The 26,026-nt window shown below is 37.0% G+C and overlaps 1 protein-coding gene across 1 annotated transcript in view; it reads right to left on the bottom strand.

Annotated features, from left to right (window-relative positions):
* Window positions 1-25,159, bottom strand: part of WDR49 (WD repeat domain 49) — a 136,920-nt gene extending 111,761 nt beyond the window's left edge. Inside the window, exons 1-4 of the mRNA XM_077752230.1 lie at window positions 24,998-25,159; window positions 5,998-6,438; window positions 1,032-1,208; window positions 20-194 (exon numbers count right to left, since the gene is read on the bottom strand). Coding sequence (XP_077608356.1) covers window positions 20-194; window positions 1,032-1,208; window positions 5,998-6,438; window positions 24,998-25,159 — 955 coding nt within the window. The remainder of the gene's footprint in view (window positions 1-19; window positions 195-1,031; window positions 1,209-5,997; window positions 6,439-24,997) is intronic.
* Window positions 25,160-26,026: the final 867 nt, after the last annotated feature.

The following is a 26,026-nucleotide window of genomic DNA, read 5'->3' on the forward strand; positions in this document are numbered from 1 at the left end:
TACTGTTCAAATTCAGTACCTTGCCTGACCCAATCTCCATGATGAAGATTATGCTGTAATGTATAGCAACATTTTTGATATCCAGAGAGCAGCCCTGTCCAGTTAATAGTCGCCGTAGCTTCTTTATCTTCATGTGCATTAGCAGGACGCTCAAACAGGGAAATCAAGGCCATCGTGAAAACAATTGCTTGAACCTTGGGAGAGATATTGAAAAGAAAACAAACATGAACAGGATCATTGTTGGGAAAAAATTCTATGTTCTTTAAGATTAATAAGGAACAGACAGTGCATTAATGGGAGTTTCCTCAATATTATTTAAAGGATACAGGTGGTCATATTAAAAGACAGAACAACTACAATGCTGGTAAAAGCAATTACCAAGGACAGTTCATTATTTGCTTTTATGATACACTTGTGATTAAAAACACAAAGAATGAAAAGCTTTCACAATTAGGTAAGGAAATTGTTCAAATTAGACTACTTCAGAGTTCATGGGCATATTCTCATGTCATTCAACAAATAATAATATTTTAGCAGTTAGGTGGAATGTAGAAAAAGGAATCACTGTATCCAGGGTCTGGGTTTTTGTGTCGCATCTCTGATGCATCTGTCCCTTTGTTACATGATGCAGGAAATAAGTACTGCCCAGAAGGCTGGTACAGAGGAGCCTTTTAAATGAAAATCAGAATAATTTGAAAGTTATGAGCGATAACTTTAAGCATTTAATATTTGACATTTATTAAAATTGAGACATAAGAGATCAAGTATCCTATGGTGAAAAAAAATTGCAATTTTTTTCTAAATAAGGAAAATGAGACTACACATAGGCAAGAAAATCACATGAAGAGCGTTTTTCATAAGCAGCAAAGGGAACTGTGACCTAATCCTTCTTTTCCACATCCAGCATGGGTAGCCTTATAATTTGTAATATAGCTCAGTTAGGAGGTCACACTCATAGTATTCTATTTTTATATTGAGCTACAGTTTCATGATTAAATCCATAGTGTTCAATCTTTCCTTCCCTCACTTACCTTTCCAGTTGTATCCCCAAAAGAAAGAATCGATTCATTGGCATCAAGGGTGTCATACCAATAGTCCATACAAATCGGTGTTCCCTTCAGGCCTTCGAGTTTATATTGACAAGGAAATTCTCCTTTGGACAGCAGATCATAGAAACAAATCTCTTTACTCGTAAAAGCCACTGCTATCTGAATTAACAAATAGAAAATCAGAAAGTATTTTTTCTGATGAACTTAGTGAAATCAGTATACAAAGGAGACATGCGACTCTTAGAGCCAAATCAGACACTGTTCCCTGAGGGTCACTAACAGTATTATAGATGCACAGCATGGTGGCACAAGTCGACTTTATTCTAACTTTGGATTCTAGCCAAGAAAAAGTTCTTCTCATTAAAGGTATTTGAACATACTTTCCTCTGTATCTCCACTTCACATACCTGCCAACCTCTTGCATCCATGGGAGATGAGATGATTAATCACAAAGGAAAGACAAAAACAGAGGCTACTGCATCACGCAGTCATACCAGAAGCTTTAAAAATCTTGTTTTATAAAGCAAGCAGAGGCTTTCACAGAAAACAGTTGATAAAAACTCTAAGTAGCCTTCACGAGTTAGATAAAATCCCAACACTATTTTTAAAAGTGTAAGTAAATTTGTCGATAAAATTGACAAAACTTAAGCTAAACCAACCCAAGATAAAAAGAGTGAAAATACACATTACTAAAATCAGAAATAAGTGTATTCTACTATCAACTTGAAAACAATAAAAGGAGATTATAAGAGAATATCATAAACAATGGCATGCCAATAAAGTAGATAAGCTAGATGAAATTCCTACACATATTTCTGGAAACAAAAATATTATCTAAACTAACTCAAGACCAAATAGAAAATCTCAGCAAACATATAAGTAAAAAAAAAATTGAATTAGTAATCAAAACAATTGTCACAATGAAAATCCCAGGCCCAGGCCCAGATGGCTTTACTAATAAATGAGACCAAACATTTAAAGAATTAACATCAATTCTTCTCAAACTTAAAAAAAAAAAAAAAAAGGAAACGGATGGAACTTTTCCCAAATCATTTTATGAAGCCAACACTATCTTAATACCAAACCACACAAAAACAGCACAAGATAACTGCAGATGAAAAACCCTAATGAATATAGACACAAAAATCTTCAACTAAACACTAGCAAAGAGAATCCAAAAACATATAATAAAGATTACATACTGTGACCACCTGATATTTACATCAGAATGCAAGGCCACTTTAACATATAAATATCAATCAACGTAACACACTATATTAACCAAATAAAGGACAAAAACTATCTGATTATCTCAATATACCCAAAAAAAGCATTTGACAAATTCTAACACATGTTCATGATAAAAATGCTCAACAAGCCAGGAATAGAAGAAAACATTTTCAACTTGATACAAAGAACCCACAACTGATCTACTTAATGATGGAAAACTGAATATATTCTCCCTAAGAGCAGGAACATGATGAGGATGTTCACTTTCATCACTACTATTCAACACCACACTGGAATTTCCAGAAAGGGAAGTTAGGCAAGAAAAGGAAATAAAAGCACCCAGTTTGGAAAGGATGAAGTTAGGTTATCTTTATTAGTAGATGACACAATCTTAAACATAGAAAATCTTAAAGAATAACAGCAACAGAAAATGATCAAAACCAGTAAATGAGTTCAGTGTAGTTACAGGATATAAGATCAATTTTAAAAGTCTATTTTTTCTATGCACTAGTAGTGAATAATCTGAAAGTGATATTGCTAAAAGCAGTGTTAAGAAAATACAAAGACAAAACCCATGCTGTAATACAGTATTTGTAAATTATCCATCTGATAAATGTATATAGCCAGAATATATAAAGAAACTCTCAAAACTCAGTAAAATAAAACCAACAACCAAATGGGCAAAAGATTTGAACAGACATTTTACCAAAGAGGATATATAGGTAGCAAATCAGTATATGAAAATATGCTCAATATTATTAGTCATTAGGGAAATGTGAATTAAAACCACAATACGATAAAATTCAAACCTATTAAAATGGGCAAAATAAGAGGGTAAGAAAACCATGATCAATTCTGATTATCTGTTGGTAAGGATATGCTATATCCACATGGTGGAATATTACACAATAAAAAGATAAATTACTGATATATCCAAGGACATGGATGTATCTCAAAATAATCATACCAAGTTAAAGAAGTCAGACCAAAAAGAGTATACACTGGATGATGTAAATTACATACAAATCTAGAAAATGCTAACTATTGTATAGTGACAGAAAGCGTATCAGTGGCTACCTGAGAGATGGGAGAGGTTGGACAGGGGTTACAAAGGGCACAAGGAAATTTTTGAGCATGATGAATATGTTCATTATCTTCATTGTAGTCTTGATTTTTCACAGTACACAAATGTATCAACTTGGGTATGTTTAGTATGTGCAGTGCATTTTGTATAATTCCATCTCAGTAAACTCTTTGAGGAAAGAAGGAAAAAGCAACACTCTTTAAACTTCTACATTCCATAAGTGCAAAGGAAAGGCTAAGATTTAGTTATCAGTCCTGGAAAGAAGAAACAATGCAGTATAACCATTACACAATATAACAACATAAACATTATGTGATAATAACAGAATGCTACACACAGATATGAAAGGAAATCTGGGCTTGAACTATCTCGAAATCCATACAGTTAACATTAACACCACATCCTTAGCAAGAAGAGACTGGATATGATGTCAGCTACTAGTCTAGAGGTAGCAAAGACTGAAACACAGGCTCTGCAATCAAGCTACGTCTGTATCCAAATCTTACAACACCAATTACATTCTGTGTGACCTGGGGCAAATTCCACAACCTCTCCTTGTCTAAGTGCCTCACCACTTCATGGTGATCTTGAGAAGATTAATAGAGCAGGTGTGTCACATCAGAAGTTAATGATGATGATGATGGTGACTCTTTATGTTCAAGGCAGTAGAGCATACCATTTCCCACCAGAAAGAACCTGGGTCTTTGGAGAAATGGAGGATTCTGGCTTTGGCATAATAAATGTGCAAGATGATGCCGAAACATCTTGTCATACCAGAAAACAAAGAAGCTTTCAAAGACTAATACAGTTATATCTGAAAAGACTCAGAATCTGACTTGCATTCATTCCAGTGTCCAAAGATGGTATAATTTTAAGGATGAGTTAACAACCCAGTGGGCTGAAACAAATAAAATTGCTTAAACTCATGCGTTTGTAATGATATTGATAACAATAATGATAGTTGTACTCATTTATCATCTTTAGAGGATTTTGAAAGGTAAAGAATTAGCCATTCATCCTCCCTTTGTTCTATGATTTGTATTACATTATAGCTAAATAATTGATAGGTGGAATTTCTTTTTATAGGGGTATTCCAGCTTGTAAAGAAAGAAGAAATGATGGAATTAGAACATCATCTTCTTGCAAACCCTAATAAGTTGACAGATCAGGAAATAATCAGCAATAACTGTTAACATCCCAGGAAGAGAGAGAACAGGCATTTTGTGCCTCCTGAATGAGGAACATCTATTCCAGAACAAACCATCTTGAAACTGATCAGGACAACTGATCTTGACCACCAATTTACTGGAAATACCGGAAACAAGTAGACTTGGAAAACAACCCCATCTAGACACAGTCTGCAAAATCCAGACTGAGAAACTCTGAGGGACAAACACCAGTTTCTCTAACAAAAACAGAACAGCAATAATAAAGAAGAGGTAGAGGAAAGCGCGTAGATCAAAAGAGACATATCAACAATTCACAATGGTTGCAATCTTATTCAGATCGTGATTCAAATAAACTATCAGATGAGGAATTAACAAACTATTAAAAAATTCAAGAAGATAAAAGGTGTACTTGACTGAATATTTGAGGATAATAAGGAATTCTTGCAGTTGCTATTAAACGTGATAGTGGTATTATGGTTATGCTAAAAAAAAAGAAGACTTTTTTAAAGAAACATTTACAGATTAAATAATTGCACGTTCTGGATTTCAAAAGAGGGGAGATATGGATGTAACTAGACTGGCTGTGAATTGGAAATGGTTAAGTGCGGATGTTGGCTCTTAATACTGTTATCTTTGCTTGCATGTGCATTTAAAAGTTTTCGTAGGGGTGCCTGGGTGGCTCAGTTGTTTAAGCATCCGACTTCGGCTCAGGTCATGTTTTCGCGGTTTATGGGTTCAAGCCCTGCATCAGGTTCTGTACTGACAGCTCGGAGCCTGGAGCTTGCTTCAGATTCTGTGTCTCGCACTCTCTTTGCCCCTTCCCCATTCATGATCTGTCTCTCTCTGTTTCTCAAAACTGAATAAATGTTAAAATTTTTTTTTTAATTTTCATAGTGAAGTTTACCATCTGCTTAATATAAAATACTAAGAACATGGATTCTTTAAGCATCTTCATCCTTCCCTCACACACTGATTTTCCTTTCAGTATGTTATCTTGCTCATAAGTTGAGTTACATAAGGATATTTGTACTGTGTGGGCTCTACCCATCAGAGTTAGGAAACTGAACAGTGGTTAAAATCAGATAAGCAGTTCCCTGTAATTGCACTGAGTTGTGCCATGCATTGTAATAGCCTCTCAGCGCTGCATATAGACCCATGATTCTACTATAAACTGTGGAGTCAGAAATGTCTTACCAGCCAGTAATGCAGCATGGCCACATTTGGGACAGAGCCAAGAATCTGAGTCACTGTCAGCTGTGTCTTTTAAAGGACCTGAAGAAAACAGTTTGGGGAATTGAGTAGTTCACTTGGCTCTCTACTTGCATTTCCCCAGGTCCGATGAGAGGCACAAAGCAGGGCTGAAGCACTCTGTCACTGCTAGTGTTATACCTGATATTGACCAGGAGCCCCATCCTAACATACTTCCCCTTTTACAGGCAATAATTTATTTATAAAGACTTGGTACCTTGTTTACATTTTCCAGAGAAACCAGACTTGTCACCCACAGGTGTTTAAGCTTGATGGCATCTGAAGTGATGGGAAGTGTTTCTTGGAGCTTTAAATTCTCTCCCCAGATTCCTAATAAACCTTCTTTACTGATGGTCAGATAACGACTTGAGCTTTTTAAGAAAATTACTTTTTGAATGATGTCCTTGTGTTTCGTTGGGAGGAATTCAAGGTCTTTCCACTGGGGAACCACAGTTGCCTTTGCTTGTTCATCATTCTCATAAAGTGTTAACAGCATAAATGAAGTCAACTTGTCCCAGTTAATGAAGCCATCTTGGGCCACATCCACTTTGTCAAAGAGCTCCCCATATTCGTACTTTGTGCCCCAACCAACAATCTCTGTCATCCTCTGCATAAACTCTTCTCTGGACATGCAAACAGTTTGACATGGTTCTGAGGGCTAGAAACAGGAATAAAAACAAGGTAACAGTGAAAGCATCAGAAGTACCAGAGCATTGTACCATATCGCACCCAAATGTGGACTTAATAAGCAAGTCTTTCCAGATATTAAAAAATATATATTTTACTTTATGACTATACTTAATTAACTTCCCCTTTTATAGGCAATAATTTATTTATAAAGACTTGGTACCTTGTTTACATTTTTTAATAATTAACTATAGTTAATTTACGTTAACTATAGTTAATTTGGGCAGGGGAGCAAATAATGACAGGGTTACAAGCTGACATTCTCAATGACCAATGTCCTTATAACTGGAAAAGGGAGGCAGGAGAGTCAGCGATTTGATATGATGATGGAAGCAGCAGTCAGAGGAACATGGGGCTATATTCCAAAGAATGCAAGCACCTTGAGCAGCAGGAAAATGAGAAGCAGAGTTTCCATTAGAGCCCCCAGAAGGAAGGCAATCATGACACACCCTGATTTTAGACTTGTAGAATCCATTTTGGACTTCTGACCCCCAAAGTAAGGTAATAAGTTTGTGTTTTAAGCCACTAATTTTGTGGCAATTTGTTATAACATCAGTAGGAAACTTGTATAATGGTTGACAGAATACAGATGACTAGAGTTTTGCACAGCCAGTGAAATTATACCACACTGAAACTTTAATCCATAAGCATGAAGTCCACTTCTATAAATACACAATTATAAATACCCATTACAATGACACCATATAGGTTTGATTTTTGTGATTCGTGGCATTTATGCTCTATAAAGTCTTTGCAAATACTAAATTAGCAGCTACTGAACCATAGTTCAGAGAGGAAATACAGAGTTATGTTTCTATGACCCACTGGTCACAATATTTATATCATTTGATCAATTCATAATTTGTTGTGTGTTTCTCTTGAAAGATACTTAACTTAGTATACATAGTAAACTTATTAATATTGAATTCATGACCAACAGAACAAAGATTATCTAATGCATATGTTTTCTCCATATGAGCACATCACAGCCTTCTTAATGTTTCTTTATCTTTGAGGGAGACAGACAGAGTGTGAACTGGGAGGGGGAGAGACAGAAGGAGACACAGAATCCAAAGCAGGCTCCAGGCTCAGCTGTCAGCATGGGGCCTGACACAGGACTGGAACTCACAAACTGTTACATTATGACCTGAGCTGAAGTCAGATGCTTAACCAACTGAGCCACCCAGGCATCCCCACTTCACAGCCTTCTTGCACTTAAGAACACAGAAGAGAACTTTACCACCACACTTGGGGGCCATTTTAAATAGTGAAATAACGAACAAGAACAAAACATGCAAAAAGAACTTGGTATTAAGCAGACCACAAGTAGGACCCTTGTTTGCAGTGTGAGTACTAGAATTAAAAAGCAGAGTGTGATGTCGTTTGACCACAGCCTGGAATATGCCCATTAAGAGGAGAAATCTTTTGCAACTCTGTACATGTCAGTGAATGACCATGAAAGTGTCTTCAGCCTTAATTTGGGGGTTAAAAAATAAATTTTAGTAAGTAGGCAAACTCACAAATATAAAATCTGTGAATAATGAGAATAATACGATATCATTTATTATTATTATTATCTGAAGCAAGAATGTTTCAGATAAGTATATATTTTACTACTTAATAGGTTGTCTAGTTTGGTGAAATTCATGATGAGAAATCTTCTTTTCCTACTGCATTGGAGCCAAAGAATCAGGATTGATAGTAAGCACTGGAAGGCAACATATTGTAAAGCAAGTCAAATAATTGCAGGTTTAACCCTAATTCCACCAGTAATTATAGGAACTGCTGGCAAGTTACTTCAGTGCTAAGGCTTAATCAGCCTGTAAAGTGGATATGGCAATATCAGTTACAATAAAATTACTTTTAAAATTAATTGATATATCAATAGATGCAGAAAAAGCAGTTGACAAAATTCAATGGGCATTCACGATAAAGACTCTCACTAAACTACGAATAGAGGGGAACTTCCTAAACTCAATAAAGAATATCTATGAAAAATGGACATCTAACATCATACTCAATGGTGAGAAACTGGAAGCTTTCCTACTAAGATCTGGCACAAGACAAGGATGTCTCCTCTCACAATTGTTTTCTAACATCATAATGAAAGTTCTAGCTAATGCAATAAGACAAGAAAAAGAAATAAAATGTACAAAGAGTGGAAAAGAAGAAATAAAACTGTGTTTGTTCACAGATGACATAATCATCTATATAGAAAACCTGAAAGAACCAACAGATAAACTGGACTAATAAACCATTACAGCAAGACTGCAGGATACAGGCAAATCTACTAAAGTCAACTGCTTTGCTATATACCAACAACAAATGAGTGGAATTTGAAATTAAAAGCATAATACCATTATATCAACATCCAGAAAAAATGAAATGCATTAAATCTAACAAAATGTATATAAGATCTATATAAGGTAAACTATAAAACTCCAATCAATGAAATTAGGAAGAACTAAATAACTGGAGATATTCCATGCTCACAGATAGGAAGATTCAATATTGTTATGATCTCAGTTCTTCCAAAGATAATCTATAGATTCCTTGCAATTCCAATCAAAATCCCAGCAAGTTACTTTGTGGATATCAACCACCTGATTCTAAAGTTTATATGGAGAAGCCAAAGACCCAGATGAGCTAACACAATATTAAAGGACAAGAACAAAGTTGGAGGACTAACTCTACTTATTTCAAGATTTACTAAAAAGCTCCAGTAAGTACCAAAAAAATGTGGTATTGGCACAAGATCAGATAAAAAAGATCAATGGAACAGAGAGCCCAGAAATAGACCCATGTAAATATAGTCAATAGATCTTTGAAAAAGGTCCAAGGCAATACAATAGAGAAAAGATAATATTTTCAACAAGTGGTGCTGGAATAACTGGACACTCACATAATTAAAAATAAATCTAGACACAGACCTTATACCTTTCAAAAAAACTAACTTAAAATGGATTGCAGACCTAAATGTAAGACACAAAACTTAGGTTTTGTCTTATGTTATGTCTACACAAAAAGGTAAGACCTAAAATTCTAGAAGATTACATGGAAGTAAATTTAGATGACCTTCAGTTTGGTCATGACTTTTTAGATGCAACACCAAAGGCATAATCTATGAAAGAAATAATTCATAATCCAGACTTCATTAAAATTAAAAACTTCTGCTGTGTCAAATCCAATGTGAAAAGAATGAGAAGACAAGTCATCCACTGGGAAAAAGTGTTTTCAAAAGCTATGTCTAATAGAGAACTCATCCAAAACATATCTTAAAAATTCTTAAAATTTAACAATAAGAAAACAACCCAACTTAAAAATGGGCCAAAGACCTTATTTAATACCTCACAAAAGAAGATATACAGATACAGATGACAAATAGGCATATGAAAAGAATATCATATGTCATCAGGGAAATGAAAATTAAAACAGCGAGGTATCACTACCCACCCTATTTGAATGGCCAAACTCGGGAACACTGAAACAGCAAATGCTAGTAAGTATCTAGAATTAGAACTCTCATATATTGCTGTTGGGAATGTAACATCGTACAGATACTTTGGAAGACAGTTTGGTGGTTTCTTACCAAGTTGAACATATTCTTATTATATCATGAAGCAATCACACTCCTTGGTCTTAACCCAAATGAACCCAAAACTATGTCCACATAAAAACCTGCACACAGGGGCGCCTGGGTGGCTTAGTCGGTTAAGCGTCCGACTTTCGCTTAGGTCATGATCTCGCGGTTCGTGGGTTCGAGCCCCGCGTTGGGCTCTGTGCTGACTGCCAGCTCAGAGCCTGGAGCCAATTTCAGAGTCTTTATCTCCCTCTCTCTCTGACCCTCCCCTGCTCGCGCTCTCTCTCTCTCTCTCTCTCGTAGAAATCAATAAAAACATTTAAAAAAAAAACCTGCACACAGATGTTTATACTACCTTTATTCATAATTGCCAATATTTGGAAACAACCAAGTTGATGTCCTTCAATGGGTGAATGGATAAATAAACTGTAGCATGTTGGAGAATAAAAAATTATTCAGTGCTGAAATTAAATGAGCTATCAAGTCATGAAAAGACCCAGAGAAACCTTAAATGCATAATACTAAATGAGAAAAGTCACTCTGAGAAGGTTTCATATTGTATAATTCCAAATATGTGAAGTTCTGCAAAAGGCAAAACTGTAGAGATAGTAAAAAAGATCAGTGGTTGCCAGGGGTTGGAGGAGTGGGGGAGGGATGAATAGGCAGAACATAGAGGATTTTCAGGGCAGTGAAATTACTCTGAATGATACCATAATGGTGGATACAAGTCATTATGCATTTGTCCAAACCCCACAAAATATACAACCCCAAGAGTGAATCCTAATGTAAACTGTGGACTTGAGGTGATTATGGTAGGTCAATGTAGGTTCATCAACTGTAACAAATGCACCACTCAGTGGGGGATGTGATAATGGGGGAGGCTATGCATGTTTCGGGGTAGGGAGTATATAGGTAATCTCTGTATCTCCCCGTTAATTTTGTTGTTAGCCTAAAACTACTCTAAAAATATGAAGTCTTAACAAAAAAATATCAAGTGAGGTATTATGTGTGCAAAAACTAAGTAGTCAAGTGTTTAATAGAATTTGGTGTAGGCTTTTAATTAATTAAATCGACTTTCTGAGAAGAAATTAGTATACAGCCCTTTGAACTACTCAGAAGTCCATCATTCTTTTGTTTGTTAAATTATTTTTAGCCCAAAAAATTTATAGAGATGGAAATTTTTCAGTGACCCAGATTTTAAGGGTGGAGAAAGAAATCTGATCCTAAAAACACTCCATTTGAGCTGAGCCTGTAAACTGTTTCTGAAAGCTAAGTCAATGTTGATCTTTTATTTTAAACTGTTATATAAGGACATCAATCAACCTTATATTTATGTTATTATCTTATGTTTAAAACATTTTAAAGCTGAATCTCAGAGTATTTTCTTCCTGTGAGCTAGTGATTTATTTTTATTTCTAAAAACAGGAAACTGTTTTGACTGATAAATACCAAAATCAGTCTTTTTTATTTTCTAAAATATGGAATTGCAATTAGACCATAAACAAGAAACAAAGGTTCTTCCTGAAAGAAACATACACAATCAATTTTATAATTTTCTACACATTGATAATGTCACTCTGCACTGGGAGCCTTCTTCCGATAGACAGTTTGTTCCAATTTGAATATAGACTTTCCAAACAAAAACTCCTAACAGATTTTGAAAGTATACCCTTTCACTTCTATTTTTTTCTGGGGTGGGGGATAGGAGAGAGAGGCAGAAAGAGAGGGAGAGAAGAGAACCCCAAGCCGGCCTCTCACTGTCAGTGTGCAGAGCCCAATGTGGGGCTGGATCTCACCAATTGCAAGATCATGATCTGAGCCAAAATCAAGAGTTGGACGCTTAACCCACTGAGTCACCCAGGCGCCCCATCTGTCTAGATCTTTTTTGAGGTAAAAATTAGTACCCCAGTATTTTTGAAACTTCTCTTAAAATAAACATGAAAAATGTCTGATCTATTAGAAAACATATTCTCATTCAGCCCTTCTAAGATAATGCTTGTAAATTTATTTTGCTATCTATTTAACTATTGAGCAAAAAAACAAAAACAAAAAAACAAGTATTGCTTCCAATTTTTATTGCAAAAAAGCTAATATACTCCAGATGTCTGCTTGATTGTCTCAGCGGGCACAACTTCCGACATTTAGAAAATCTTCCCGTCTTCCTGAAAACCTTTCAAAGAATATTCTAAAAATTCTTTCCTTTTGCCTAGAAAGCACTTTCTGCAGATACAGTCAGTTCTCATAAGCTATTCTTAAAAAAAAAAAAAAAGCATGAACTCTGTAAAACTTCCTTCAGCCTTTGAGATTTGTAAGATTTGGCTTTTACTATAACTTATGTCAAAACTAAGGACTAAAACCTAAGTGCAAACCTCCAAAAATATACCCTTTGTAAAAAAACTTGACAGCCTTTTTTTAAATTAAGAAGAGATCATGTGCTTTCAATGAGCAATGTGTAAATGTGCCAATCCATTTGTAAAAAATTTTTTTTTTGCCCAAAATGGTCCATGTTTACTATAGAAAATACAAAATATAAATAAGCCCAAAATTAAAATCCTCCATAATGCCATTAACCTCTCAGATTTTCTTCTGGGCAGAAACAGAAATACCTGTGTATTATTTCTCAAATAGTGTCACAGTCTGTGTGCTGCTTTCTCACTTTACAGCACAGCATGAAGGGTGCCGTGTACGGTATAGATTGGTCTTTACCTTCATTTTTTAACAGCTGCACAATATTTATGGAGAAGACGTACGATTTATGGCCCCCAGTATTAAAAATTTCAATTGTTTCCAAATGCTTTGTTGTTTTATATAAATAGCCCTGCAATAAACATCCCAACACATATATCTTTGCTCACTTGTCCAATTATCTCCTGAGGGAAATTTCCTGGAAACGTAATTGCTGAGTCAGAATTTAAGTATTCTTAAAGCATTTGATATATCTTGCCAAATGCTCCTCCAAACAGTTGAACAAATTTACATTTCCATCAACAAAGTATGAGATTGTCTATACCCAAAACCCTCACTGAGCTCATTCCTCTGAAGATTCCCCAATCAGTGGCTGAAAAATAGTTCTAATAAGCCTAAATATTTACATACTTGCTGGCAAAACAAAGAAATACATTCTTAAAGCAGACATTTAATTTTTTAAATTCTGTCAACTTTGAGAAGTGCTATTTATGTTTGTTTTTCCTTAACTTCTTCCTATAGCAATACTCTATAATGAAATAAGGAAAGAATTTTTTTCCTCTTTTTTCCCCCAACTCTGTAAATAAGGATTTGCCCAAGACAAGAATACAAATCATAGTTAAAAACTATGGAGAGACTGACAATCCAATTTCCTCAGAAATCTAGGTATTTTCTCCCTAAAGCTAGCCGTGGGTTAACATGTCACTGACCCAAAGTTCACTGCCGTCATTCACTGGTGAGTAATGAATCCTGTAAATTAATGCCAAAATGGAAGTTGTAAGCCACTTAGAGGGATGCTTCCATCCACCCACCCATTCACTGACCTATTCATTAATAAACATATAATGAGCTTGTACCTCATACAAAGTAGCATGGGGTAGGTTTATTTATTCATTCAATCAACAAATAATTATTAAGCAATTGTTCTATGCCAAACACTGTTTTAAGCCTTGGTATAAGCTTTGAACAAGACACTAAGATCTATACTCTTCAAATACACTTCAGGAGAAAGCCTAGGTATGCTCGTCACAATGAACGAGACATGGTTCCAGTTACCAAAAGTATTAAGAACACAGTAATCACACTAAGTATCATCTTTCCTAATTTCAATCTGATTTAGCATTTACTCATGTCAAAAATATTCTATGGACCAGAAACCTTTCCTGAGTTTGAAAGCTTTGTCTATATTTTTAAAAAAATTTTTAATGTTTATTTTTAAGAGAGACACAAGAGTACAAGTGGGAGAGGGTTAGAAAGAGAGAGAGAGGGAGACACAAAATCTGAAGCAGTCTCCGGGCTCCGAGCTGTCAGCACAGAACCCAACGTGGCTTGAACCCACGATCCATGAGATCATAACCTGAGCCGAAATCGGATGCTTAACTGACTGAGCCACGCAGGAGCCCTGAAAGTTTTTTATATTTTTATGGACCTTTCCTTTCCATAAGGTTATGAAACCTTTCCTTAGTTTAAAAGCTTGTTACTTTTTTACTTCATGTTATTAAAATTCTGCAATGCTTTTTTTTCCTCTCTCTACATGAAAAAGTTTCTAATACGGTTTCAGAGTCTCATTTTCCCCAGAACCTGCTAGTTTTATCAAGCATTTCACCTAAAATAATATTTCTTCTGTCAAATATTTGGCATGATTTTTGGGTAATGTTCCATGACAACTGAATGAGTATGCACTATCAAAATGCATCCTTTCCTCCTATCTCTATAATTAAATTTAAAATTAACATGCTGCTTTCTCATGCTTCATTCTGTTGTGTTTGCCTCAATTTCCCTTGGTTATGAAGCCTATTGGTTATGAATATGTATTAGTGTTTGCTGTCAAACTTGTGAACATCTTCTGGAGCAGAAGATTAGATATGTTATTTCAAAACAGATGCATCAGTTTAAGTCATCATCTGCTATGTTCACCTACCAACATTCATGAGAGACTGAACAACAGGAGACACTAGCCTGCCAACCAAGGTTCATCTTGCTTTTTTATTTTTATTTTTTTTTGCTTGCTTCAATGAATTTTAGTCAGTTTTAATTTTCATTTGCAGTATGATATCCATGATTCCAAGGACTCACTAGTCTGAATGGAGTTAAAATTTTGTGACTAACAAAGACACAGGTAAAGGGATGCCTGAAAGCACCACACTACTTCTGCCCAACCAAATTCTGCACTTCATGTCCTCATTCTAGAAAACTAATCTCCCAATACACATTTACCTGCCTGTGTGATGCTCTTCCTTCAGATGGCAGCTTTGACTTTACTTCCTTCAGGAAGCCTTCCAGGAGACCTCTCCCCAATGTGAGCCATATGCTCTCCCAATGCTGTTCTTTCCTCAGAGCACTGAGTGATTACAAAGCGACTTTGAGTTCACTTGTTGGCATTATACCCTTCTGTGAAGGAAGGTTAGGGTCTGAGTGGTTTTCAACTCCCACAGGGTAGGCATTCAATAAATACCTGTTGCCAGAATGAGGCAATGGATGAATATATTTTTACTATTCTTTTCCAGATTGCAGAAGAGACCCTCATCAGTTTTACTGATAACAGCAAGTTTCAGAAGGAAGTCAGAGTAATAAACAATGTCAGGTTATAGAATAATACTGTGTAAAATAATGTTGGAAAATTGGAAATAATTCTAAATAAGGTTTGGGATTGTCCCCTATGAGAAGAGGGACAAAAATGGATATCAGATGACTCTGAGCAATGTTATGGCTCTGCCCTCAACTCAAATGAAGCTGGACAAATCCCTTTGTTTAGATTTTTGTTTCCTCTCATGTAAAATGAAGGCAATAAAATAGGTCTCCACAGTCTGTCTCTTTCTAAAACTCAGTGAAAGGAAGTTGACAGAGAAACATTACTTAGTAGAAGATAGATGTATTTATAAAAGATGCTGTTTTTATATTCAGCATTACTTAAAGTCAGCATTGTTAGACACACATTTAGGAGAGTACCATGGAATTTTAAGGTTACTAACATATGCTGACATTTTAATGACATTTATCTTTGCTCTGAATTATGGTAGAGATAAGGTGCCCACAAAGCCATCTGCTACGCCTTGACCTGCTACAAGTAAGCTTCTATTTTTCCATGATTGAGACCTCAATACATACTCAGACACACACATTTTCCATTTTAGAATATGATTTGCACTGTTCTGCAATTTTCCTTTTTTCACTGAACAGTAAATCTTGACAATTTCATATGCTTGTCTAATTCTTTTTAAAAACAGCTGAATAGTAGGGCATATACTGTAATTTCCTTATCCATTCATTTATTGACAAACATTTGGGCCATTTAAGATAGTCCATTTTACTGACAATATTACAATGAATATCTTTGTACATAGAGTTTCCTGCACATGTCACAATTCATTTAGGATAGCTTACATTATTGGAACTGCTCATTCAGAAAGTACACATTTGATACATTTTACTTCTGATATAATCTGGAAAATTGCCTACCAAAAAAGCTTTGACAATTCAGTCTTAATAATAGTACCCATTTCCCTGAATCTTGGCCAACAGTATATATTAGTAATCTTTGCCAAGCTGATGAATGAAAAAAGATGTCTTCTTTTTTATTAGAGGTTCAAATCAAATACCTAATGAGTTTCTTTTCATACGATTAGCAGCTATTTGTGTGGCATTCTGTCCTTGAATACATAAAATATGCAAACATAGTTATGTAAAATAGAACTATATGTGTTATGGGTATGTGCATTTATGGCCAGAAATGAGTGAAAAATACACTGGAAAGATACAACATGAGAGTAGTTAACCTGGGGCAGAGCACCAGCTGAGGGTGGGCCATGGTAAGAAGCCAATTTCATGGGTGACTTAACTTTTTGCAATAAGAATAATGTTTACCTTATAACTTTGTTTTAATAATAAAGGGACTGTTAAAGAAATAGGAACATAAAAATGAATGAAATTGTATTTCACTGGTTATACTTTCTTTTTCTGTTTATTTGCTTTTCTCCTTTCTACTTCCAGGAAATAACCTTGTTCCTTTATTTATTGTATCCACTCCAGTTTCTCTACACCCTTGAAAAATTTCCTTCAGATCGGTCTCAGACACTCTGCTCTCTTCTCCTGATATCTCCTATGCACCCATAATGTCCACCTTTTGGGATCTATTGATCTCACACTGACTTCTCTCTGCCTGCCTGATCCTTCTACTTGGCCTTAAATAACAGCATTGTACATAATCAGGGCATATGCATTTAGAACAACAAAAAGAACATACAGAAAACTGCAAGAGGTGAGCAGAAACCTGGGAAGGTGATAATCCAGCCTTGGTCATGAGCGAAGACTTTCTTGAGAGAGCAGTATGTAAATATGAAGTATGAGTATGAGTTTGCTGGGAAATTGTGGGGGAGGGGGCAGGAATATTCTAAGCCAACCCCAGCATTTGTTAGGTCCTAAAATAGCAATACTATTAAATCATTCAAATAATTAAAATATGACCAGCATGACTTCAATAATTTGGGTAATGTTCCAGTGCTAGATAATTTTGTGACTGATCTGTTGGAACCATAAATCCAGACTAAACACCTGTGGGAAGGTAGAAAGGGATTGGATGAGGAGGTAAGGATTCCCCTGAAAGGAATAGATATTACATACTCTTTACAGTCCTAGGGAAGGAATGTAGCAAAATAGGTCTTTTCTGGCTTCCAGGCTCTATTTTCTGAAAGAAAATATTTTCTCAACTTCCAGGTAGGTTTACAGAAGGAGTAACCCCTTTGCCATATAAATGTGACCAGAAATGAGGAAGTGGAACAAATTAATGGGATACCATGAGAAGGATCCAATACAGTATTGTTCAATAGGACTCTCTGCAATGATAAAAACGTTCTATTAACTTAATTATCCAATATGATAGCTATTAACCACATGTGGCTACTGAGTACTTTAAATTTGGCTGATGCCTGTGAGGAACTGAACCTTTCATTTTAGTAAATTCTTATTTTTTTCATTTTCACTTTAATTTAAATAACCACATGGGGCTCATGGCCACCATGTTGGACAATGCAGGACTGGAGCAGTGTGGTGATCTGGCCTCAGAATTGTTGAGAGAATTAGGGAAGAGCAAGTGCACACACGGAAGGAGGAGGATTAGAGGAAAACAGTGACCCTGGTAATCCTCATTATTCATTGGTGCCCAGAGAGTGCAGATTGACGAGAGTCATATATCCATGAAATGGTGGTAACACGTGATGAGGGAGGAATAGACCCTGAGGTGCTTGTGGGAGTGCGAAGCAGAGCCTTGAGGAAAAGTTGGAAATCACCAAGGGACAATCCAGAGGCTTCCTATTTCTAGCAACAGAGGTGGTGGGGTCTTGTGTTATCACTGAGTGTGATATCCTTGGTAAAGCATGACAAATGTGTGGTCAAAATGGCACGGATTACAGTTCTTCAGTTGCCTGCTTTCTTTATTTTTCTTTTTTAATTCTCAGGAAAATTGAAAAAGTAGGCTGTGCCCTTGGTCTACAGGTCTGGCTAAGTTGATACACTACAAATGAATAGCAATGGGCACTGTACTGTCTTTCTCCCACCTTGATCACAAGTCTCTTGGATGCCTTCTCTGCTCCAGTCCTGGCCAAAGCTCAAGGTTAAAATATTTGTTCACCTAAACCATTCTTCATCACCCTCTCTGACCCAGATCAATTTTTATAAGTGTCTGCCCCAAAAGCACATAGAGAAATGGGAAAGGGCATGAAGCTGTTAGAACTCATCACAAAATTCCGCAAAAAGTCAGCAGCGTTTAAGAAGGCCAATTTGTCATGTGTGTTGACAAATAACTTTACCTGTTTTTGTTTTGGTGATGACATCGTCTGCTAATCTCAACCATGAATTCTAGCAAGTCAAACAAAACCTCCAAAGAATCTCAGTCATTTCCTATTGTGCCAGCTGTGGTGGTATTGGATTTGCTTTGTGCGATTACCGTATGTTGGGTGAGCAGTAGGGGAGACCCGCAGAGCTTCACTGATTTTCTGTTGCCATCAAAAATGGTTTTTCTGATTTCCACTAAGAGAGTTGGGGTGAGAAGTGCTCTGACCTACTGCCTTTGTTTAGAAGGTCATGAATTGACTGAGGCTGCTGAATGTACAACTAGGTTCTAGATTAAGCTTTACCTGTTTACCTTCTCATAAGCCTCCATTGAGATGTCTTTCTTTTTTTACTTATTTTTTAAAATTTTACTATATGTAAATTTATTTTCGAGAGGGTGGGACAGAGTGTGAGCAGCAGAGGGAGAGAGAGAGAGGGAGGCACAGAATCCAAAACAGGCTCCAGGCTCTAAACTGTCAGCAGAGCTGGACACGAGGCTTGAACCCATGGGCCATGAGATCATGACCTGGGCTGAAGTCACATGCTTAACTGACTGAGCCATTCAGATGTCCCATAATATGCCTTTAGAAAGGGGAGGGGGGTAGGGAAGCAGTAAGTTATTCTTATTTTTTTCTTTTTTTATTCCACCTTTTCTCTACATTCATTTTATTGCTGATTATTTGCTGATTGCCCATTAATCTCAAGTTGCCAGGGCTGAGCACCTGTGTGTTTTTAACTTAACATGCTTGTTTTGTTGACCAAGTCCTTATCCTACTGGATTCCTGTAGGATATGTTCCTATGTTCCTCTCACAGCAACATCCCAAAGAGAGGTTGCCTTGTGGCCAGTGGGAGCCGGGCCATACATACAATGAGCTGGAAAGTTGACAGTCTGTTCCTGGGTTCTGGCTCTGCCCTATGGGGTAATTCAGTTAAATATTTTTGAGCTTCATTCTTCTTGTGTGTAAATGGGAAATAAAAATGTCTACCCTGCCTACATTCCAGGCTGGTTAGAGGATCAAATAACAGAAAGCCTACAGAGGTGCTTTATAAAATCTTACCATACTTGAAAGATATTAAATTTTTTATTCATCATTTTGACCTCCACTGGTTTCCAGAAAGAGTTTTAGTTCAGTTACAATGAAGGTACATAGGCAGTTAGATCATTAAAGCAAAGATAAAAGAACAGGAGTCATATAATGAAAAGAGCAGATAATTGTTCCAGAAAAATCAATGTTCAGAAGAGTGGATGTAGAAAAATCTACGTTGAATTGAACCCTAAATTCAAACCTCCTGGCAGTTAAGGCAAAACACAAAACACTGTTAGGCACATGACTCTCCTTAATCTATGAGAGGAAGCGTGTTGGTTTATTAGGAGAGATGGAACTTTTCCTACCATTCAACTCTAAGGATTGGGGATGAGTCTGTTTTCTGGGCACAATCTGTGTACACTTTCTAGCTGGCCTTGCAGTTGGGTTGTGCCCGGGGTCCATGAAAACCTTCTACATGTGACCCTTCATGCTCTCCCTCCTGCTACTAGCTTGATGCATGGCAATCATGGAAGGTGAGAGATGGAAGGAGACTGGGCACCCAATCCTTACCTGGAGCTGCCCACCAAGTAGAAATAATCTCCTTTCTACTTTATATGAGTAAGAAATAAACCTCTATTGTATATGAGCTATTATGTATTTTACACAGTTTGCACATACTATGAAAATAAAAATAGTCTAATGTGAAACTGTATTGGATAACATGATACAGAGTCTTTACCTATCAGTTTTACCAAAAAAAGATTTTTTAAAATGATCTTCCTGAACTGTCTCCTATTTTGTCAGAGACAAGAAAAATCTAATAGTTGTAAGGAAAATGAATGACACAAAGATGGGGGATTTTGTGTTTGGGATGGTAATAACTGGAGTAGAAAAGAAAGAAGCAAGAGACAAGAATTCTTCTGGAACAGGAGATATGCCCAAAAAGACTTGTTTGTTGGGGACTTTAATAGTGAAGATGCAATGAGCAATGAGAAGGCTGAGAGAAGACTGGAGCCTTAAGGAACTGGGAGGAATCTTGACAGATTAGAAAGAAGGACAAATAGGGGCACCTGGGTGGCTCAGTCAGTTAAGCGTCCAACTTCAGCTCAGGTCATGAACTGACCACGGTTCATCCGTTCAAGCCCCATTATGGACTCTGTGCTGACAGCTCAGAGCCTGGAGCCTGCTTTGGATTCTGTGTCTCGCTCTGTCTCTGCCCCACCCATGCTTGTGCTCTGTCTCTCTCTTTTCCTCAAAAATGAATAAACATTGGGAAAAAAAAAAAGGACAAGTAAAGCAAAAGTAGGAAAGAGCTAAATCCAACTTTCCATATTCCCTTAGAGTCTACACTGCCTGGCAGGGTCTCAGAACACTCAGTCTTGTCCTGTCGGAGCAAGGAGGCCTCATTCATAGGCTCAGCTCTAGAATCTGTCTATAGGCAGACTCTAGGGAATTTTATAAAGACAATCAAGGGTAAGGATATCATAAATTCTATGGATTTAATTGTTTTTCTTATATCTGAAGCACAATTTTCAGGAACTGCAGAATTGCCTTCTGGACTTCTCTGGTGTTTTGAGACGGAGTTAGCACAAGTGCACCATGCAGATTCCATTTACCCCAGAGATGGGTTTGTTCTGAGAACCTCCCTGAACATCTCTGGGGATGTTTAAAATTCTGCTAGGATTTTTGCCACACCTTTCTCAATGTTTTATGCTTTGAGCATAAATAGCTACTCTTTTGCATGTGGTTTAGATTTCATTTCTAGCTATTTAAGCTAAAGATTTAACAGGGCTTGGGCAAATAGTCATGGAGTAGACAGGTTAGGCCAGTCCCTCGTTCTGTGCCCTCATACTTGGCCAGAACAGAAGTTCCAGGAGATGATATACAGACACAGGTGTTGACAGAGGTAGGTGAGGACCCAACGAGGTGAGTCCAGCAGGGTAGGCAACCCACCGTCCCAGGCCAAACAGGCAGCAGGGCATCCAGGACCAAAGAACAGAAAGTCCTGCCATGCAGAGGTCAACAATGCAGAATTCAAGGGAAGAAATACTCAGAAATCTACATAGCCAGACTCTCAGAAGAAACTCAATATGTAACAGGTGTCAGTGGGGCTCTTCCAAAGTTCCATTTCCCTTGGACCATCATTTCCACTTATTTGCATTCCTCTAAAATCATCAAACCACAGCCATCTTTCTTTACGTAATAGCTATAGCTTTTGAAGTATCTAAGAAAATGTAAAATATGGTGGACATCAAAATAATATGAACATCCAGACACGATATCATTTCTCTAAGCGTTGCGGCAGGAAAGATCGAGTAACAACCATTTTACAATTCTTTGAAGAATATAAGTTTCATTCTGTTATGGTTGATATATGGCTTTTTGGACACCATCACCTGAAAGGAAAGGAAATTTCTAGTACTTCTATCCAGGTAACTTCTTTGTTCTAAAGATAAGGATCGATTTAAATAAAATTTAAAAAAATAAAGATGAGGATCAAGACATCAGTTAAAATCTTTTGAATGCTAATAAAATATGAAATAAGAGATGAAGAATGATGCCTTTGTGCTCTTCTATGTGAATTTGTCTTTGCAACTCATTGGTTCCACTTCCTACAGCAACCCAAAGGAATGTAAAAGCACAGTTGTGTTATTCAAAGTTTAAATCCCTTTAGGAAATGTATGAGATAGAATCAGGAGAATGTTAGACGTCATGTGGTTCAACATCTACTCACTGAATAGTACTGATGTTAATTGAGCCCTTACTCCACATCAAGCACTCTTCCAAGTATTTTTCAGATAATATCTAATCTTCACCACAAGTCTATTGTCCCCATGGTAGAAATAAAGGAAACTGAGGCCCAAAGGGTTTAAGTAATTTGCACAAAGACACATTGTAAGTGGGATTTAAATCCATGAAATCTGATAAAAGAGCTTACACACTGACTCCGAGTCATTTATACCCCTTCACAACACATGCAAGCATTACTTGCTTTATTCCTAAATGTTAGTACTAAGATTCATACCGTATGTACATTTCATTTGGAAATACATGTGAAGCATTCAATACACAATTCAAAGACCCAACTCCCCATTTTTCAATTAAGGATATGGACTTTATCTAGTATCTGACAACTCTTCAGCCTCAAATAAACAATCTGTATACAAAAAAAAAAAAAAAAAGAGGAGATAAAGAGATCTAGTGCCAGAATCTTGGCATTTCCAAGAGCATGTCCTTAATGATTAGACTATAAATCACTACCTTTACAGTTCCGTGTTGCAGGACAGCTGCTTAGGGCAATTTTTCCTTTTACAGAAATCCACACCTGTGGCCTGTGGGCCTAATGTTCATGACAGATGGACTGAGCTCCCTTGAAATCATCAAGTGTATCATCCTTCTCTAAGTATCCATGCTGTGTTTGGAAATCATACCATCTCAAGGGCCTCACTTTCAGTCCTGGGCACACATTTGCCATTGGATTATTCCATTCTGTGTCTGATGAGTCTGTGAAAAATGGACAGACTTCATTTTCTCTGAGAAGTGTATCTGCAAAGTTCAATTTCTTTTTTTAAAACTGTCATTAGATTTTCTATGTTCATGCAAGCTCCAATTGCAACCTCTTCTCTCTCAGTAATACCTGCTTTTCCAACTGGTAATTTCAAGATAAGTGATCCAGTCTTTGAAACATTTAAAGTAAAAAAAAAAAAAAAAAAAGTCTTGAGATTCTTTATCCTGTTTCATTGGCTTAACTTCAGGCTGATCAGTGGTTTGAAGAGAACCCCCACCCCCACCCTCAGGCAGCAGTTTCACTCTTGAACGCATCAACTTTAGGATGTCGACTCTCCTAACAGACCCTAGAATTCAGATTCTTTGTGTTCTAGCGGAACAAACCACCACATTTCTGTTCATGGCAGAGTCAAAGCTGTCATAATCTGCTGTTAATGTTTTCTGAATGTCCTCAAGCTCTCAAAATGTTTGCTATGTCTATCAAAATATGCCAGATCCATTTGGGGCATTGGACATGAGCAGCACTGAAATTTTTCAGGCAAATGGGGTTGGGCGAATAGCAAATATATGGCAATTAAAATGAGGAAAGTGTAGGGGAGAGCATGTCTTTGCTACTAAAAATGATGGATATTATAAAGAAATGATTGATATGATTAGGACATTAATTTATCATTATAGGTAGAATCTAACGGGTTATGCAAAACAGGGTACAGCAGACTTTTTCAATAGTTAGCAACTCTTTTGAGGGGAGATAGCTGAAGATTAAAATTTATGTCAATTACAGACTGATATAATTGTTACATTTCATCATGCTTTATTAATTTCAAGGTGGTATTCCAAAATATTGAATGTCTGTCTCAAATTAATGTGGATACTCCCAAGCACCCTCAGAGGAGCTTCTCAAGTCCTGAGAACATATTTTAGCAAACATAATGAAGTAGAAAGAAGGGGGCTCATGTCTACCTAAATTCCACAGCACGAAAGAGCACTTCTTCTTATTCGCATGAGAAACTAAAAATCATTTTGACGAATGCGGTTTACCATGCACAGCTGCAGCATTCCAGATTAATTAGCTAAGATAGCAAGAAGGAATTTATTTATTTATAGTTAAAATTCCTAAGGTCTATTTTATATGTAGTAATAAAATGAAAACTTTACATTTTGTTTTGATTGGCATATTTACCAAATATTTTCCAAAAAATGTGGGAGACGGTCCCTTGCACGGGATCTTGGGACAATGAAGTGTCCCTCAAAATGGAGTCACTTGGAGTCAAGCAGGGGAGAATGTGTACAAACTGCCTATTTGCATTTCCAGACTTCCACTTCCATGCTACGTGTAAGGACAGTTGCTCTGGGAGTCACCTTGGTCCCCACTCACAACCATAACCTTTGGGTTTCCAAAAGGATGGTGATCTCTGAGAAAAATTTTGTCTAAGAATTAATACTTCCTTGATAGCAAGGATATTCAACGGCAGCAATTTTGACCTAAGTCATATTATTTGACCCACAGGACTGAGGGCTAAATTTCCTCCTGTGTGAAATCCAAGCCTGACCAAGTCTTTTCCATTCTGTCTGTTCTTTTAATTTTTTTTAATGTTTGCTTATTTTTGAGAGAGAAAGAGAGACATAATGTGAGCAGGGGAGAGGCAGAGAGAAAGGGGGACCCAGAATCTGAAGCAGGCTCTAGGCTGTCAGCAAAAAGCCCGACGTGGGACTCCACCTCATGAACCACGAAATCATGACCTGAGCCCAAGTCAGACATTTAACCAATTGCGTCACCCAGGTGACCCTTCAATTCCCTGTCTTCACCATTAAATATATAAACAATTTTAAGGGAAGAACATGTTTCATCCTACTTTTCATGAGCAATTTAAACTCTCCAGTAATTAAGATTAAGGCTTACCTCAAAGGCACTCTGTATTTTGAGAAAGTCGCCCACACTGAGTAGGTTTTCAAGCAGGGTGGGGTGTCGGTCTTCATCTGTGGCCACACCTCCTGTTCCCTCCGGGCTCTTTGACCGCAGCTGTGGCCCCTTGTTCAACTCAAGTGCCTTCTGGTAACTCATAATGTCTTCACCTCTTTTCAGCTGCCTTCAAATATTTCTATACTTTTTTTTTTCATTCAACAGGTGGCTTTGAAAAGAAACCCAATTTAGCAAAAGAATTCCAAAATCAAAGCACATTTCAAGGCAGACAATTAAGAGGCAAAACGTTCAAGCCAAGAGATAGAGAGTAAAAGCCCTCAACCCCCACATGTCTTTAACCCCACCGTTCATTTTCAAAATCTACAATCGAATCCTTTTAAAACACTCCTCCTTATATTCTCTTTAATCTAGACTGATTAAAAATGGGTAAACCTTCCCTGTTTATACCAACTGATACAGAACGCAGCTTGTAAATCTCATTTGAAACGCATTAGAAAAGCAACTTCTTGAAATCTCTTTGGCTAACCTTGCTTGTATTAACATGTCAGGGTTTTAAACTCCATTTTCTTGTGTGACTTGCAGCTGCAAGACTTCTGTCCCAATGGAGGGCTTGCCTCCGACAGCCACCTTACCAGCAATGTTGAATTCTTTGTTTTCATCTGCTCCTGCTGCCTTTGTGTGTTTCCTGGCAACCAAAGTAAAGCCAACTAAAACTTTTGCCTAACCCTCCCCAGCCCCCACTCCCGCCCACACAACTAATTACTGACCTGAAGATTTCAATGTGTGATGTAAATGTTGTTTTTTTTTTTAAGGACAATTCAGCGCCCTCTGTTTAATATAATAATTTTTTTAATGTTCATTTTTGAGAGAAAAAGGGAGAGACAGAGCACGAGCAGGAGAGGGACAGAGAGAGAAGGAAACACAGAATCCGAAGCAGGCTCCAGGCTCTGAGCTGTCAGCACAGAGCCCAAAATGGGGCTCGGACCCACAAACTTTGAGATCATGACC

Source organism: Crocuta crocuta, unplaced genomic scaffold (genome assembly GCF_008692635.1).
Source record: "Crocuta crocuta isolate KB4526 unplaced genomic scaffold, BGI_CrCroc_1.0 scaffold21, whole genome shotgun sequence".
Taxonomy (NCBI): Eukaryota; Metazoa; Chordata; class Mammalia; order Carnivora; family Hyaenidae; genus Crocuta; species Crocuta crocuta.